At 36.6% G+C, this 19,513-nt stretch overlaps 1 protein-coding gene across 3 annotated transcripts in view; it reads left to right on the top strand.

Moving 5' to 3' along the window:
• LOC120716527 (glutamate receptor-interacting protein 2-like) overlaps nt 1-19,513 on the top strand; it is a 259,433-nt gene that overhangs the window by 96,907 nt on the left and 143,013 nt on the right. For 2 of the 3 annotated variants that reach the window (XM_040004053.1, XM_040004044.1), the window contains exon 1: nt 1,536-2,168. The exons of the other annotated variant lie outside the window; for it this stretch is intronic. In XM_040004053.1, coding sequence (XP_039859987.1) covers nt 2,012-2,168 — 157 coding nt within the window. In that variant the 5' untranslated portion in view covers nt 1,536-2,011. Of the gene's footprint in view, nt 1-1,535; nt 2,169-19,513 lie in introns of those variants that run through there. 3 annotated transcript variants of the gene reach the window in all.

The following is a 19,513-nucleotide window of genomic DNA, read 5'->3' as shown; positions in this document are numbered from 1 at the left end:
TTCCAAATGATCCTTACCTAATGAGTTTGTTCACACGCTGTCACTCTGTTTACACCACAGAAACATCCTATTATAGAGAGTGTGTGGTACTTTTCACAGTACAATCCTCTTAAAGGGCTGTAAAATAAAATATTCCTTTAAGAGGGTTTCAATAAAACCAAAAAGAATAAACAGAGTTTACACTATCTCTCGCAGGTCTTGTCTACAATTAAATCCCCTAGTTCCAAATATGAGATTGGGATTCCCCAGGAAGTTATGGAATTAATCTAGCAGGTCAACAGATGACTACAGTTGACATAGGATAACAGAAAAAAATATGGCTTCTTATAAACTACCATTAAAGTTACTCTATCAATAACCTCCGGATTGATTTTCTTCAATTAACTGTAAAACTCCACCGATGAAAGTGTACTCTGAAGTGGTGCTCTTGCAGAAGCAGCTGGTTTGTGACATTCAGAACCCTGAATAATCTTCACTGAGTGACTTTTTAATTTCCTGGAAACAATCAATTTCATCAGGTGTCACATTTTTCAAAGAGTGCAAACTTTACTGCAGGATCAAACCACATGTACAGATGGTCTTGGGCTTGTGATCAAAAAGCATGTCTAAAACCCCTGGAGTGAGTTTTCATTAAAGCTACGTGGAGTTCACTCTCTGACTTCTGCAATATGTCTGTGTGTGTGTGAGTGAGTGACTCCAAGGCTGAATGTGTATAGTATAGGTTATATACTTTTTTGTGTGTGGCCATGAGTAATTTTGTGTATTCAGCAGCTAAGCAGAAGCGTCCACAATGTTTTCCTGCCTAATAAAACAATTGTACCAGAGTATGCATACTGTATGTGCGTTTGACCTCTTCTCCAGAGGAGATAATGAGCTTATTATGGAAGGACACGAAACAGAGATTAAAGAGTAGATGAGAAGAGGCAGAGGGACGGAGGGACAGAAGGGGGAAAAAAGAAGTGGCTGGGTGATGACAGAGAGAAAGACAAGAATAGTAAGAGTCACTAAGAGGGTCAGATTAGATGTAGGTGTTTAGAGAGGGAAATGAGAGGAAAAAGTGTTGTCAAGGAGGCTGGTGGAGTGGGAGGTATGGATGGATAGGAGGATATGAAAGACAGAATCAAAGATGGAGGTACAGATAACGCCATACAGGGATAAACCAAAAAAGGAAGGATGGGGTAAATGTATAAGAGAGGAGAAGGAAGGAAATCATGCGGCAGAGACATCGTTTGATTGAAGAAGTTACCAATAATTCCTGTGATTGTGTGTGTGATTGTGTACGTGCTTACTGACAGAATGAAAAAGTGGGTGCGAGAGCAAGCGAGAGAGAGAGAGAAAGAGAGAGAGAGAGAGAGAGACATAACAAAGCATAAAACTGCAGAAAGACAAAAAACTAGCACCATGCTGGGTCTTTTTCATGTTGCTTTTTCCCCCCTTTTGGGAAAAGATAGGCAAAGCACCAGCTGAGAGTTTTGGAGGTTGGATGTGGGGGTGGTGCGGTAGGGAGGTGGGCTGGGGTGGAGATAGATGGAGAGTGAGTGTATAAGAAAGCAGGGTGGGGGTGCAGCCTCTCCCTTTCTCCCTCTACTCTCTTTTCCCTCAGTGTCTCACTTCTCTCGCCGTTTCGTGCAGATTTTCCGTGAGCTGAACAAGGGGGAAGAAAGAGCAGGAAAAAGGAAGAGAAGGGCAAGGAAGACAAGGAAAACAGGATGGCTGAGGTGTTTCTGAAACTAAACCTGGGTAATTAGGTGCTACGCTGGAAAGGGAGAAAAAAAAATTGAGGTTGGTAGAAGAGGGTGGAAGAAGAGGAGGTTATTTCAGAAAAGCAAAAGGAGTAACAGTGTTGTAGAGAGGCAAGGGAGGGGAGAAAGAAGAAACTAGTACATAGAGTGCTGAAACTTATAAGCATTCCGGATAAACAGTTACAAAGAAGTTAAAAGAAAAAAGAAGCAAAAACAGAGACGAGGGAAGATTGCATCCGGAGCTGACAGGTGAAACTCGGCTATCCAGGATGGACAAAGTAGAGCGAGTGATGAAGATGGTGAAGAGGATGTCACCAAGGAAGAAGAGGAGGGAAGGAGGGGGAGGAAGGGCAGGAGGACCAGGAGAGCTGGAGAGCCCAGATACCCTGTGTGATGAACTCTGTCGTTTCAGCCTCTGCATTAGCGGTGAGAAGCTGCATCTCAAAGTTGTGTGTGTATATGTGTTTGTGTGTGTGTGCACATACGCGCAAAGTTTGATGTTGTTGAAGAGTGATGTGAGTGATATAATGCTAGTGTGTTTCACAGAAATGTCTGCATTGTTTCTCTCTGTACTAGTGGCTTTGTTTACAAGGTATGGGTTGGCTGCCTTTCTTATTAGATAACAGCAGAGCATATTTGTGAGCTCTCTGGCTGGCATGTCAGAATATATATAATATCAAGTGTTTCCTCGATGCAGCTGCTGTGGCTGGCAGATTGCAACACTGATGTGAAACATAGTGATTTGCAGACACCAGTGTGTGTATCTGTGTGTTGGTCTGAAGTGTTTGGTAAAGGAGAGATGTTTTCATTTCTGAGTAAAAAATGAAAAGCAGCATCTGTACTAGAAGGAAAAAAATGGTCAGATTACCTTAATTGGTTTCTGCACTCGTCTGAATCATGACTGTAACAGTGTATTTTAGTGATGCAGAGGTTAAAACTCTGATAGCAACATGTTAACAAAAAAGAAAAGAACGTTTTCTGACTGTGTTTTCTTGTTTTGTTGGACTTAGTTGTAATACTACATTTAGTCATGGTAAGCAAAAACCATTTCAGCAGTAAAAGGATATGTTTTAAAGGCAAACAATTTCCCTTTCACAAGTTTGACCTGTGCATTGCATTTGAACAGTAAACTTGTTTCTTTATCCGCGGTTGGAAACCCTTTCTTCTAATATAGTGTTGGATCAGTAGTTCCTCTATAACTGAAAGGAAGTGCTGAAATGTTTGAGTTATTTTTCTGCTCCAGAGATGTTGGACTCTTCGTCTTGTTTTTGTGACTCTGTTTTCCAGTGTTGTCTGCTACTCCATTCAGTTAATGAGTTACCGCTACTGTTTAATTAGCTCTGAGCTGGCTAGTGGTGATGCTACAGCTTGTTGTCTACCTCATGTTCTTCAAAGACTTTGTAGAGAGTTTCACAGAGGGTTCTCTTTTTAATGCAATTTTGGGATGTGTTTTTTTCTTGCTTTGATTGTAAACAAACATTAACAAGAGGGAAAATGAGTGCGGTAGGCAAAAGTCAATATAGAGAAAAAGCCAAAGCGGTTTAAGATGTGTGAGAGAGGAAAATATGAGTGTGCATATTTTCTTCTTGAGCCTCACATATCCCTTCTCAGAACAATATGTCTAATCACTCAGCAGATACTACAGCAGCCTGACTTCAAACGCCATCAAACGACCATCAGAGAACCAAACATTACACTGCAGGCTGAGAAAGGTCACTTTCAAAACAAGCGAGAACTCGGGAATATCAAGGCAAACATCCCCCTCTGTTCTAGCGCAGTAGATTATGTTTTCTTCTTCTTTCAGACAGCATACTCCATTTGCTGAATACTTTCATCACATCTTACAGCAACAGGAGAACAATGAAATGTTTAGTATGCCTAGTATGAATTGCAAACAAGTGGGTCTGATCAAGAGATTGCTTCACCAATAATAATGATGTATAACAGAAATTTCCATCCTCCAACGAGAAATTGGTATGTGCCCTTTTTTGCATTTAAATTCCCTTGTGTGCTTTCAATCCCACTGAGTGTTCTTCAATCCCTGTTGTACCCGTCCTCAGGGATTGAAGAACCAGCAAACCAAAAAATTGTCCAGCTGTTTATTACTGCATGTAAACCACACTGGCTGGTTGCCAACCACTAAAAAATACCCTGATAATGCGAACAAAAAGATTGGTTAAAAGGGCCATTAAAGCTTTACACACAATCTGTTCAAATAAGCTCAATAAGCTGGTCTATATCGCGACTCAAAGATAGATAGACAAATAGATAGATACTTGGGATATATACAAAATAAAAATAGTACAGTCTACAATAAACAAAGTTAAAGTGCCACAGGAATTATACTGGGAGAAAATGTATGTATACAACAGTAATACAAAAACAACAAAGAAAAGAAAAAAAACTAAGCAAAAATAAGACTGATAAATAAGAGAGTAGTGCAAATTGCATTAATAAATGATATATACACTATTAATCCAAGAAGAAACAGCATCATGAAGGTATATTAGAAAAATACGTGTAAATATGCCTGACGTGTGATCAACTGTGACAGAACGAGTAGTTATTATACTGATTTATACAGCTTTATAGAGTAAAGCAGCAAAAGACAGAAATGTGATACAAAGCTGTTCCTTTTAAATTTGAGGTAAACTTGCTGTTGTTGATATTTAAAAAGGATCTTTAACAAAATGCAGGTTGTTACACAGTTTTCAAATACATTTGAAGTCAAGTATTTAGAAAGAGTTTTTAATTAAAAATAATCCAACTTATGTTAATTAGGGTTAAGCACATGGATAAATATATAGTTAGGCATAACATGGGAGTTTGGATACTGTAGATATGATCATGAAAATTAACCTTAAGAATCTTCAACTATTAGTATGTATTTTGTGGGATTTTGCTTTTAAAAAAAGTAAATAAAGCATAATCAGAGTCTTTGTTTCAGAACCAGAACAGTTTGCTAAAACTAGATCTTACTGGGATATTTAAAAGAATCAGATGTGTTAAATTGAGATAGTGTGAAACTGTAATCCATCCTCCCACCTACTTTTATTCTAAAACTCTTTCAGAATTGGTTCGTGCATGTGTGTGTTCTGGAACCTAAATATACTCCCGAGCTGCTGAGCCTCTGTATTATTTTCATGCGAGGACATTTTCATCTCTAATCTGCATATTATAATTGTGCCTGATGCAGTGGAATTATCAGTTCCACAGTGAAACTCTCGCCGAACTCCTGCAGCTGTGGACGTATATACTGCAAACTAGATGTGTTACTGCGGTGGGAAATTGCCATTAGCTTGCAGACATATCCCACTCGAACTCAAACCAATCATCTATCAAACCATCAGGTTTGCTGGATATATAGATAAAATAATCCTCCTGCACATTTCGGAGCGCAGGCATGTTCGCACACTACAAGAACACATTTTAGCGTGACTCTGTGAGCATTTCAATTTGCTAAAAAGAGACTGAAGGAGCATAAAATGTCCCTGCATTAACAAAATCCCAAAGTCAGACTACAGTGGAGTATTATATCCCTCTACACAACAAATACTTTTCTTTTTTTCAAAAAGCCATCTCAGAGCTGGTTGGACTAAGTAGTATACAAACCATATCTTGCTTTATTGTTTCTTTGTAAAGCATGTTATTACCTCTAGAGTACTACTGTGATCAAGTTGTTTGGGGATAAAAAAGAAAGCAAAGTACTTTGGTAAAATTTGTTAGGCTTGGTGAAAACACAATACTTTTACAATGGCCAGAAAATTGTGAAATCAACTTAATTCAGTCCAATACATGAATAAATCAACTCATTATTTTTATACTGTACATTAGGATTTGAAAACAGTTTGGAAGTGCACATCAGTGTAACCAGTGTTAAGAAAGCTGTTGCTGATTTCTAGCGTGGGGTGTACTTTTTTGTATGTGTAGAAGGTAGAGCTGTTACATGTCAAAGTGTCCTTGGGATTTCTGAAGCCAAAATTGCCTTCAAGGCATCCATCACTGGGAAGCTTTAAGTGCGTAGAATAAATCTCTCTATAATTTTGTGTGACTGTGTGAATTTTAATTATATTGTGAAGTGCTGGATTTGTAATGTAAAATATATACTACAAAAGCATTTTATCCATTCCAGTTTAACTTAGACTGTGAAGGTTTTTGACAAAGAAAAAAAAAGTCACTTTTAGGCTATTTTACTAGATAAATTAATGCTGTCCTGCATTAAGAGTCAAGTTGGCAGCAAACAACTGTGACTTTAGAAGGCCCCTTTTCGTTCTTACCATCATATTTCTGTTACAAAATAATGAATCTGGCAGGTGAATGTGGGGATAAAGTTGTGATCAGATATTGGATTCCTAGGTCTTTTACAATTACTCATGTGACTGAAAGGCCTTTTAACTAGGGAAAAAATAAGACTGAATGCATATCAAAAGGAATGCAGATGGAGAGGGAAATCAGTCTGTTTGACCTCCTAAGACCCGAACTCTTCCATGGCATGCATTTTTAATTTCTCTTTGATATTTGGGCATATTGGGACCCGATGAATGTAAAAACAAAGAATTACCAGATTTTTCTTTTACCTGATTTTTGTTTCTAAGAAAAATGAGAGCCACATATGAGGATATTTGTTTAAAATTTCGGTAGAACAGTAGCAGTATAATGTCCTCATAAGTGGATATCAGGCCCTTGTAGAGCAAAATTTAGTATTTTGGTCTAAATAACCCAAAATGTGATGTCCATTTATGTGGACGCCAGGTCCTAGGAGGTTAAAGCTGATCTCAAAAGAAGAACAGGTTAAATAGCATGAAGAATGGGCTACGTTAGCCTTTAAAGAGAAGGGTTATAATCTAATGTGCCTGTACAGAAATAACAGATCACAGCAAACACAGGATTTATCTAATAGTGCAGTTGATGATACTTGACATAAAAACCTTCTCCTATATAAAATCATACTGATAACATTGCACCACCTTAGTCAAACAGAAATACATTTCCAATCTACTTTCAATGATGACATATGAACCCTGCTTCCGGGTCCAAACTACTCTGCGTTTAATAAGGCTGTTGTCTTTTTAACGTGTTTTAATGCTTTGTATCTTGCTCTGTTTAATCCGAACAAGCCCCTAAAAACAGTCAGTGATTACTGTCTTGTGATATTTGATTGGGTCAGAAAAGAATCACTCTGAGGCTAACAAACATTTGGAATGGCTACATGAAGCTAAAAATCAGAGATTGCAATGCATAACATGCAGCAGTATATTAATGATAGTGGATGTGGATAGATAATCTCAGTTGTTCTGCTGATTAAAGTTTGGTCCATTTACAGCATCTTTGTCATGCGATTGCATTTGTCTCTAATTATCAGGAACCCTCATGTTAACTTTTATCGACGGGAAAAACGTTAGCGTTCATCCTCCAGCTTCACTGTGCTCAAGTTTTTATATTATCCTAACCATAGCTCTGTAGCTAGCCACCCCGTAGCACACCATTATATGCCAGCTAGCCCAACTTTAGTAATCTTACAAACATCGCTGCTTTTTAGTTTTCTGTCTTCATTTATGTCTGAAGTGATAGCAGAGCTGTATCTGTATTTTGTATTTTTCAGAAATGCCTCAGTCAGGACATGGTGTCAACAGCTAATGACATTTTATTATAAAGTAGAACTTTAAAAAAAAAAAAGCTAGAGCTGTTTTAAGTATGTGTAAAATGTGATTTGGCTTTTGTAGGAGTCTATATTTAAACATCCTAATTATTTTTTACATAGTACAGAAATCTCTTTTTAAACCAACAGTAAGGCATTATAATGTTTCTATGTTGTTTTATCAGTGCTTACATGGGGTATTTTTGGTGTTAAAAATAAATGACTGATATGACTTTGTTCATATTTTATTTCTTTTAGAACTCATTTCTTTCACAGTCAGTTTAAGGACCTGTTTGATATAAACAAACTAAAATAGCTGGACTAAAATATATTTTTGAAATGTATTGATTTTTCTATGGTGCTACTATTGTAATTTCTGTTGTAATTATTATGCTAGCTTTGGTATTTGTTAATGAAATAACAGACATGTGAAAAGAAAGTTTTCACAGGACTCTATGTAGTCCTGTGAAAACTAACTCTTACTCTTTCCCTTACCCTTACTGAGGGTAAGTAGCAGAAAAGTGCTGCTAGTCAAATACACTGGATTAACTGATCATTAGCCAATTCAACAATGTCTATAAAAGCAGAAGTTTGCGCTGTTTGCTTCTTTGTATTGCTTCCTCAGAATTCAGGTGAACAATGACACACTTCAAAGAAATGGAGGTTGAGGCATATTTACCACTAGGTCAGACCATGCAATGCTCAGAGAAATTGCAAAAAACCCAAAGTCAGACTCCAAAGGCTTCAGTTAGCATGATAAGAGTTCATGACAATAAAATTAGACTAATAGGACTAAAACATGCGTGGCTTATTTGGAAGGGCTGCCAAGAGAAAGTCTCCTCTCACTAAAAAGACAGCATATAATGGCTTATGTTTGTAAAGTGGCTTCTGAACAAACCATAAGACATCTAGAACAATGTCCTTTGGATAGATGTGGAGATCTCTGGCAATAGTGCACAGTGCCACGTTTAAAAAAACCAGTCACAGCACATCACCATCAATATTTCATGCTAATTGTCGAGCACTGTGGTGTGGGGGTGAGGAATTGAACTTGTTTTACAGTCATTTAGACTTTGGAGTCATTGACCTGAGCATGGACTCCTCTGTATAACAATGATTCAAATCTGAGCCCATATGTCTGGCATCTAAAGCTTGGCTGAAACTGGTAACATGTTCAGCAAGGCAACAGGATCTAAAGTACACAGCAAATCTACAACTGATTGGCTAAAAGGAAAATCAGTCCAAGATCTGGACCAGATCTCAACCCAATTGAAAGGCTGTAGCAGACCTTAAGAGCTACATAAATGTATGTCCTCAATCCTCAGTAAACTGAGGTAAGATTTCTCCACAACAGAGACTAATAAAGTTGTACAGCAACTTATTGCTTCAGGTTATTGTTGCTAAAGGTGATCCTACACCCTCTCCCGCTCTCACAGGACTCCATATAGCCCTGGGAAAATGTGTTTGTTTGTTTTTTCAGACCAATGCTCTTCTCCATGCACCGTGCAAGTAGGTGAAGTTGTGCCAGAAAGTTACTTTTTCCCCCTATTTCCCTATTTAATTAATTATTGACAAATTCAGCCACTTATTGTCTGACATCAGTCACGGTTTTTGTTAACTTTTTTACTCTTACCTTCATTTATAGACATCCTAACAGCCAGAACAATAAGTCTTCAACTGGATATCGATTATCTGCTATTCTGATATTGCTGTCTACATCAGAAGACTCAGCAAGAATTGGCACTCGCCACTAGAGACCTAAAATGGCTTGTCTACATTGTTAGTGCTATAATCGGTAAGTTTTTTAAGTTGGATTTACAGTGTAGAAGTGAAAAAAAAATCTCTAAAAATCAATGCAAATTATCATTAAAAAGAATCCAGGGTGCAGCATTCTTAAACATGTCATTGCATTTATTTTGAGGGGCTATATTTGCAGCTGAAGTGACCCACTTTTGCCTAAGGGATCAACAAGGCTCATCATACCATCTTACTTATCTCTTCGGCTACAGCAAGACTGATAGCAGTGTTATCATATCATCTCACCAGAGAGAAAACAGCACAGTTTAACGTGAGAGTGCTTACCAAGTGATGTGACAGTGATGATAAAGGTGCATCCAAAATGGTTATCCCTGAAAAATAAATAATTTAACATCAACCTGTTATCTGATGTGACTAATAGCTGCTGGACTTATTGGGACATGTCATCTTATTTAAACTTTAAACTTTAAAATTATAGACATAATGCTGTCATTTTTTATGTGATATACTAAATGATTTAAATTGTCTTATGTCCAAATGTTGGTTTCTAGTATTTTAAAACATGTTAATACAATTCTATTAAATACTCTACCCAAATTGAATTTAAAAAAAGGAGTTTTTATTGCCTGAAAACAAACAATCAAACAAACAAAAGAATCCAAAATTACCACAAAAAAATGGAACACATGGTAGCAATAACAAGCAAAACAGACACTTAGACAAAGGAAAAGGCAAGACTATAATGAGGGCAGTGCACAGAATCACAAATCACGTGAAGGAACCAGAGCAATACAGATGAGTAGACTAGCAAAGGTAAAATAAGAAATAACAGACAATCACCAAAGAGCAGTTAACAAGTTGACAGAGACAGGGGAACAAAGACGAACACAGGCACTAACAAAAAGACAAGACTGAGCGATGCAAACATGAAAACACTGAGCACTAGAAACAGAGGAATGAATAATAACATTAATTCAATTCAGTTTTATTTATATAGCACCAAATCACAACAGCAGTCACCTAAATACATTTTATATTGTAAGGAATACAGAGAAAAGCCCATCAATTAAACGAGTCCCTATGAGCAAGCACGGTTTGGTTGGCTTTTTGGTCCATTTTCTGTTTTCTAGAACTTATCCAGATTCAGGTTGTAATGTTCCAGACAGAAGACTGTTTTAGAACTTCAGTTTCTCTGTGGTAAGTTTGGAGAGGTTTTTTTCTTTTGATATCTTTTTTTTTTTGGACCAGTTTATAGAAGGAAGACATTTGCAGTCTTGGTTAGTTTTCTTTTTGCTCAATCTAAGTTGCCCAGCTGGCTAACCAGGAAGAATAAGCTGAGAGTGGGGTGTCCTGCCCATCTGAAGGTGGAGTATGCACAGTTTAGGAATGTGTGAGTTTAGGAATAATGTGGCGGCCTATTGGACGTGTACTTTGGAGCAATTTATACTATAATTGCTGACGGTCTTAGAATGTGTTTTTAACTTTGTTTTTTTGGTGGGTTTATTTTGATAATGTGTGTGTGTCATCTTTTTCTTAGTTTCTTTCTTTTTTCTTTCCCTTTTTCTTTTATTTATTCACTGCCAGCCATAAACATATACTACTGGAAGCAATATTTTAAATAAAAGAATACCTGCGTTATTCCACCCATGATATCAGATATTGTGACTGCCATGTCTTTGGCTGAACTCACAAGATACATTTAGCAGCTAAACTTAGGTGTTAAATCTCTATTTTCTTTTCTCTCTCCCATCTCTCTACCCTCAGCACTCCTTTTTCTCATTCCTTTGGTTTTCTTTCATCACTTGTTTCCTGTTTCATATACTTTGCCCTCAATCTCTCTTTCTGTTTCAGTCACTGATACTACAGCCGTGTGTGGATGGATATTTAATTCCTTCCTCTCTCTTCCCCCAGATCTTTCTAACCTTATATCACTGACTGGATATCCATGTGTAATTTTTTCCGCTTCTTTCTGCTGCTTTGTTTTGCTTTAATTTTAAAACTGATCATGAAACCATGTGTTTTATGAAAAGTATGAACATTGCGATTTCAAGATAAAAGTAAGACCTGTTTATGTATGGCTTGGAAATAGTGGTGCTGGTTAAAAAAGGAGGCAGAACTGGAAGTGGCATGGTGGAAGATGCTGAGTTTTTCACTGGGAGTGACTGGAAGGACAAGATTAGAAATTAGTATAGTTTGCATGGTTTGGAGACAAAGTTAAAGATGTTTTGAGTGGGTGTAGTGAAGAAGGTTATACCGAGGAGCGGTGTGACTATGATGGGGCAAGATGGATGCAGGTGATTCAGTGTGCTGACCTCTAAATGGAGCAACCAAAAGAAAAAGTGAACATTATGTGATAATGTAATAATGATAACATAATTAATGTACTATTTTTAATCTATGTTTGTGTATGAATACATAGATTAAAATAATGTAATTAGGCCACTATCAGTTAGCTTCAGTTATATGTGGTGTTCCTAAAAGCATCGCTTTCTGGAAAATTAACATAGGAAATGGCCTGAAATTGGTTCTTTTTGATTTGTTAGAGTTAACTAGTCACAGTTTAAGTATTTTTCCTATTTAAAGTCTGATTCACGTCTATTATATTCCAAATGAATGAAATATGTTGGCCCAGTTTTTGTGGACGTTCTGGGAGTAGACCTATAGTTATTTAGGTTTACCAAAAATCCCAATATTCAGTGTTACTGCATTACCTACTATTACCTAGTAATGCATATAATTCTCATCTTCAAGAAATTAAAGTAGCATTGGAATTCCAAAATGACTCTATATAATACCAGTGAATGTTGTTTCTGCTTCTTTTAAACCCTCTCCATAACTTCTAGCTGACTACAGAAAAGGCCACTTGCCAGGATAGTTACTTGAGAAGGCTGATCCGAACAGGGCAGCTCACAAGAAAAGAGAAATAGGGAACAAAAGAGGTGCTTTTTTTATACATATATATAACGTAGACACCCATGACAGAATTGGGAAAAACATTCCAAGCATCACTAACCAATGACCTGTGCGTCAGACTGGAGAGGCCAGTTTAATGTAATCTCTGTGCGGAATTAAGAATAATATTATTAAATAAAGGGAAGATTTCAACCAAAGATACAGTCTGTATTGATTTCCATTGTAGGCTACTAAAGAAACAGACCTTGGGGCTAAAGTGGCCTGATTCCCATGTAGACCAGTTATCCACTGAAAATATCATAAAATTAAACACTAAAATCCTATATTTCATTATTTTATAATTTCAGAATGTACATTATTTCTAGCCAGACCACAAGAGGACCTGCACCCTCTGGTAATGACAATCTATGTAAAAGGTCATTTACAGGAAAAATGTTGGATGATTTAAAATGTGAAAGGAACAACATTGTACATGAAAAAAACAAACAAACCCTGAAATGAAACCAGCATTTAACACAGTTCCTCTGCTATTAGTTTAAAGTGCTATTTGATATTGGAATTAGTACCTTGCCTGTTTGTCAGTCATCCTGGTGCTGTTTAGCTACTTCTAGTGTATTTCTATAGCATCCTTTCAGTAAGTGATCTTAAACTTTTTGTAGATCTTTTCATGTTAAATTCCTATCCTCAATGTATCTGGGCTTGTTCACAACCTGTTAGTCGTGAATTCTCCATCCTAGGTTTGAGCTTCATGACAACTGAAAAGATTGGACAAGAAAAATCATTTAAGGAACTGTAGGATTTTGACATGAACATAAAGCAGAAATACCATTCTAAATATCTATTTATGTATTTGCTTACATGTCAAAAATAAGGTTGTAATGCTATTTCAAAATGACGTTTTAGGTTGTCATTAGATTAAGGTTCTTGATATGCCAAGCAGTGCACAGACAGCATTTAGACACAGTGCTGCTATGGAATGTGCACTACAGAAGTATAAATATTTCCCTTTAAACCTGAAGGAGAGCAAGTTGTTTAGAGGACAAAGGGGCAAGGTAGAATGAAATTCTGCATCAGCAGTATCTTATTATATCCTCCTAAACCCTCCAGTTCAATCTCTATCTTCCTCTTCCAGAAGTACATATAAGCTACAGTTACACACACATGCCCACAAGTTTTTAGAGCCAAGGCCTACAGCACATGCCACCCTGTCCACCTTTAAATTTAGCTGACTATTAAAAACATGACAGCTAGATTCACTTACAACTGACATTGACTTGCATAGTTTTAATGCACAACACACAACACAAGCACAGGAAGCCATCCAAATGTACAGAGTCAGAGAGAGATCAGCAGCATAGCATAAGAAAAGGGAACTGTCTCTTTTCTGTTCCAACTTTGATCTACCGCGGGGGAAGAACAGCATTCAAGAGTTTTCTGCCATTGCTGCGAGGAGAAAAAAAAAATCCCCCTCTCCTTCTAACTGTCTTTCTGCTTGATGCTATTTGGAGCATGAGGAACATCATGTGTTCTGTTAGAGCTTTCACATCTGCACATACTGTCATTGACAAGAAACTTGTGCTGTCTGATTTACTTTTAACTTCCTCGAATGGATTGGAATCCATAATTTATTATTTTATTTTTTGTTTTTTGTTTTTTAGCATCTATTTATTTTTTTGTTGTAAAAGTTGCAACATTTTGAGGCTTTTTGCAGCTTTTGTGAAAGTTAAGCCTTGCTCTCAGTGTCAGTCTTCATGAATAAGTTAGCAAACTTATCATTGCCTGTTACATTCACAAATTCATGATCTTTACATGCAACCTATATAAGAACTGAAAGAAGACAATGCACAAGGTGCTTTTCCAGTGGGTATATCAGCTTAGTGTCAGGCTGGAACATTTTGATTTTTTATGAGCTAAAAATCAATGCAGGAATCCCTAAAAAGTAGTGGAATGACAAAAAAACTGAAACCATACAGTTTAGAAAAGTCTTACCTTTTATTAATAAAAAAAAAAAGAAGAAATTCTTTTAATATGTTATCTCTTTTATTCTAATTCATAATCTTGTTTATGAGGTAGTATAGGTGGGTAGTCTTGATATCCATTTATATATGGTAATGCTAAAAAAAAAACACCAACAAAAACAACAACAACAACAATAATAATAATAATAATAATAATAATAATAATAACAATAATAATAATAATAATAATAATAATAACGTTAATATTAGTAATGTCCCAGTAAACTACTAAATATAAGTATGTGTTTTGTCAGCATTGTAATCAATGTTTAATGTCTCATACATAGGGCTGAAAGTTAGGGACACTGCTCATGAGTAATATATTATGTTGTGACATTTTTTGCAAGGATTGAGAAAAGTGCTCTAAAGAGTGCTGCATATTATGTGACTGGAAGATGCAAGTAAACTCTAACTGCCACTCAGTGATCAAGGTGAGGAATATGAGCAAGCACTGCACAAGGAATTTATAATGAGAAGTCTGAATTTATAACGTACGTTAGACATTTCAAGAACCGCACTAAACATTACACTACAAATTTGGGTAAAGCGACCATAGAGTGTTTTAACTCATTCTTTAGACACTGTGAGTCTTGTTTAAATAAACCCCAGCTGTTTAAAGAAGTTATGGTGGTTCTTCCTATCATGTAATTATGGAATCTGATTTGTTTTTGGTCCCAGTTTCCATTCATTTCTTATCATTTCCATAAATAAAATGCACCATTAGTGCCCTCAACCACATTAGCCCTCAATCAAATCTGAACAGCAAGCATTTGATATTCACTGATAAAATCATCAGACGGGTCCTGACTTTTTTTGAAATAACTTTTTTTTATTTTATTTTAGAAGGATGTCTATGAAGGGGCAGCACAGTGGCATTTAGCACTGTTGCCTCACAGCAAGAAGGTCCTGAGTTAAGCTCCCCCATCAGGCTGGGGCCTTTCTATGTGGAGAATATGCACAACCTCATAGGATAAGTGGATTTAGGTTTCACTAGTTAGCTGTTCCGTTGTAGTAAAATAAGTAGAGACTTACTATTTGAATACTGCTGATCATTCCCTAACAATGATTAATATAAGTCTAAGGGAAGAGTCGATGTGTGACAGCACACAAGTCAGTGTGCTGAATGATGGAAAAATGTAAAGTGATCAAAGGAATAGGCCAGAGGTGCTCCAAAATGCAAATATCTGCAGGAATTTTCATGGTCAGCATTTCTTTGAAAACCGATAGTCGCCTGACGAGGAACAAAAACCTTAACAAGAGGGTTTAATATCCGTAACAAGGGGTGTTAACAAGAAATGTGCTCTAACGTGTCTCAATCACATTTGCTTCTTTTTAGATGAACCATATGCTGGTTTATTGGTTTGTTAATTTTAAATGATTTAAAAATATTATTGAAGTTTAATTACCACCTGGCGTTTGGGTTAGGGTTTTATCTCTGAGCATCAACGGACTACTTCTTTGGGATGTTTCAGAATTAATTTCCAACTCATGCAATATACTAAGAGAAAATCAAAGAACAGTGACATAAGATTGAATTATTTTTGCTACTGTTTGTCCACAATATGTAAACTAGATATTTTGTTTAGAAATGACAAAAATATAAGAAAAACGAGCAGTAAGTGTGAAATAGATGAGAAGAAAGTGGTCAGAACAATAAAGGATAATTTCTACGTTTGAAAATTAGTTGAAGGGGCATAAATGCAAAAAAGAAAATTACTAATGATCTGAATGCAAAGAAGGTGGTAGAAATAGCACAGATTGTCGCATGTATTTATTTTCCCACTGTTGGTTGGCTAGCTCACCAAGTGTACCATCAAACAGGGGAATTACCCTGTGGCGGTTCCTTTTATGTGGAAGCCTGCTGTTACAGACTGGGCGTCCACTGGGAGTCTCTCTTTCACATCCTTGATCTGATTTGATTTCATTCCTTTCAGTAGAAAAGACACATTGTTACAGTAAATGTTGTTCATGGGTGTAGAGGTTGAGTTAAGGTTGATTTTCATTCAATTTTCAGCTATAAAAACATGGTCAAACTTTAACTGTGTAATACTGTGCCACTTTAATGAACAGCAGAGTACAGCAATATGACAAATCAAACACTCCTGTCTATCTCATATTAAATACAACTTTTTGTATGACAAGTGTTCTTTTATCTACTAAGGAGTTCAGTTCCCACGTTCATAACAATACCGCATACTGTACATGAACTCACATCTATTTTACAGATACAGAAATCTATGTTATACAGCTCAAGAGCTTAAAGTGATGACACAAAACGGTGATGATTTGTGTTTGATTTCCCACTTGATGATTCCAGACAGCTGTTGATTTCACTTGGTTTCATTTCAATGTTCCGAAGCTTACAGCAACCCTGCTGCCACAGAAACAGTTGCAGAAACATTTTTTTTGTATTTATCATTTCATTAGATGAGATCAGTTGATATTTTAAGAAAAGGCTTCATTCTATACCACATTCTTCCCTTTTGGAAGTCTATACCGACCCTCCTCTCTTCTAGTGTCAACAGGAGCCAGTCTCTCGCAGGGCTAACACACAGAGACAGACAACCATTTGCACTCACATTCACACCTATGGGCAATTTGGATTAATCAATTAACCTATCCCCACAAGCTGCATGTCTTTGGATGGTGGTAGGAAGCCGGAGTACCTGGAGAGAACCCACGCAAACACGGAGAGAACATGCAAACTCCACACAGAAAGACCCCGGCCTGATGGTGGGATTGAAATCAGGACCTTCTTGCTGTGCGGCAACAGTGCTAACCACCGTGCTGCCACTTTGTGAATATTACTTTTTTTAAAAGCACAGTTACTGACAGCTCGATTATAAAGTTGTACATTTCAGTATAGCCCTGTTAGTTGTTTGAATCTACAGCATCAGAAAACATTTCCTTTCAGTCATGTGAGTGACATGACACACTACCAAAGCTAATGGTGTAAAAAGAGTGGTTTGTCCACTGTATTTCTCTTTTGACTTTTAAGCTAGTAGTCTAGTTTAAGATAGGCTGTGATGTGGTACTTTGCATTCTTCTCCAAGTGCTAATAGTCTTGCATTCTTTTGTGTTTTTCTCTGTACAGATGAAGTTGTGCTTTTTCATACCTGAAACACTGTGTGTTTTAGAATACAAACTTTGATCATTTAACCTGTAAACCTTAAGCATATTTTAAACAATTGTTTCAAATTAAACTAGCATCATAAATTGATAAAGTATGCCATCTTTCACTAACTCAAACAAAAAAACAAAAAAAAACATCATTTTAAGTTAAAAATTTTAAATGTCAGTTTAAATCATTTGATACTATTAGAGTCAAATATGTTAGCATTATTTAGCCAATTTTTCATATTTAGCTGGACATTAGAAAAAAATGACTGCAGCTTCCCAGGTGAACTCGTTTTATGCAGATTTATGCTTCGAGAAAAACATGTTCAGACTCATCAGGATAGTTAAATCAGATATTATGCAATCGTTATTATGCACGTACCACTGAGGGAACAGCGCAGCAGCTGCCTTCCTCTTTGCATGACATTAGATGTCAAGGGAGTATGGTTTGTTGTTGCATTGTAGGATTGAAGCAGCAGTGGGTGCTGTTGCTTTCTGTTGCATCAGATCCTTAAACAGCTAAGACATGTTTGGAGAATAGAGGAGAAAACACTTAGGCGTAGGTGGGAAAGGAAGAAAAATGGGTAAAAATATTTAGAGGGGAGAAACTTTTGGAAAAAAGGGATGAAGAAGCACAGAAGCATTTCAACATGACATATGTCATTTGGCTAGATTAGATAAAATGACAGGAAAAATGATGTCAGGTAAATTACTCAAAGGGAAAACTGGGAAACTATAAGGGAAAAGAGACAAAAAGGAAAAGGATAGACTGAGAAAAGTAAGCCTTAGAAAGAAAAAGGAGAACATTCATAACGAGACAATGAGGAGGAGAGACAAGGGGGAGAAAGAAGGAGGTGAAGAAATGTCTGGCATTTAGATGACAGATGAGATGCACAGAAGCAACAGGAGGAAACAATTGATTGAAGGAGAGGAAGATAATGGAGGACAAAGAGAAAGAAATCAATTTCCTGTCTACAAGAAGATGAAGGAAGACATTTGATTTAAATGACTTGAGGGAATTTTCTCAATACTATCCCGCTATCTATCTTGCTGTTGTTTTTATATAATTTTGCATATTTAATTAAATCTTTTATAGCTAATATCTGCTTGCAAGTATATCTGTCTCTTTGTCACTTTGTCTAAATATTTGTGTACTAGTATAGCACACATATGAGTTTGTGCAAGGTTTTTCCTTCTGTATTTGTCTTTGTTTTGTTTTTTCTGCCTGTATGATGTGAGCAGTTTTGTTGTTCTTTCTTTTTTTACATCAATTCTTAGCACATTTACATCTTTTATTTGTTTTTAGGAGTCCTGAAGATTGTAGCATCCTAAAATTATGTAACAACTAGCTGCCCTGCATGTTGGAAGGTTAATTAGAACTTTCAAATTCCATTTAACAGTGCTGTCCAAATGTGTCTGTTCATCATAAATGTAACCAAAGCCACACATTTGTGACACATTTGTAACCAGAAGAGTAACTAGACAGTGTGTGAAAGTTGGGGAGATACAAACCACTATTTCCAGTCAGAACGTTCAGTAGAAAATCATAGTTAAAAAAAAAACAAACAACCAAAAATAAAATGCTCTAGAATTTTTTGTGTTGAACCTTTAGACTAAAGTTGAAACACCTGATGTCCCAGCAGCTTAGGAAAAAACATGTTTTGAAAAATGTAAGGCAGGAATTGCCTCAAACCACCAAAATATGGAAAACAACATTTAATAGTAACTCACCTCTGCCACAGAGTTTCTCATACAGTAGGCAGAGAAATTTTCCCCTTCCAGATTCTCATGATGTTTGTACGCTGAAGAGCCAAGACATTCACAAGGAGCATGCTTTTCCTATATCAAGTTCATCTATCCATTTCCTCTGCTTATCCAATTCAAGGTATGAAGTCCATGATGTAGAATAGTTTGCGTCACTATTTTGCATATGAAAAGTTAAGCTATTTTCATTCCATATAATCTCATTTTTTATAATTTTGGTTGAAATGTCATGATCCGCTCCATCATCAATGTGTTTGCTCACAGTCACCAGTAAAGTTTAACATATTTATGTGCAGAGTACCTCCTTATGTAATCACAGCCAACTAGGCTAACAAGTAGGTGGGATGTGCTACTATATTGTTTTTGATACACACCATTGGAGGGTGTGAAAGACAGAAACAGAAATCATTTTTAATTTCCTTTCTAGTTCACTCTTTCAGCTAGGGACAAAGCTTAAAAACCTTGAAAGCTTTGGAATTCCCTTATTGCCATATTACCAACCCAGACACCTGCCAAACTATCCATCCATTCACACTGTCCACACAGGGCGGGATGGAGTATAT

The sequence above is a fragment of the Simochromis diagramma genome, unplaced genomic scaffold, assembly GCF_900408965.1.
Source record: "Simochromis diagramma unplaced genomic scaffold, fSimDia1.1 OVJJ01000320.1, whole genome shotgun sequence".
NCBI classification, from domain to species: Eukaryota; Metazoa; Chordata; class Actinopteri; order Cichliformes; family Cichlidae; genus Simochromis; species Simochromis diagramma.
Note: the sequence above shows the minus strand (reverse complement) of the source record. Positions and strands in the feature narration are given on the sequence as shown.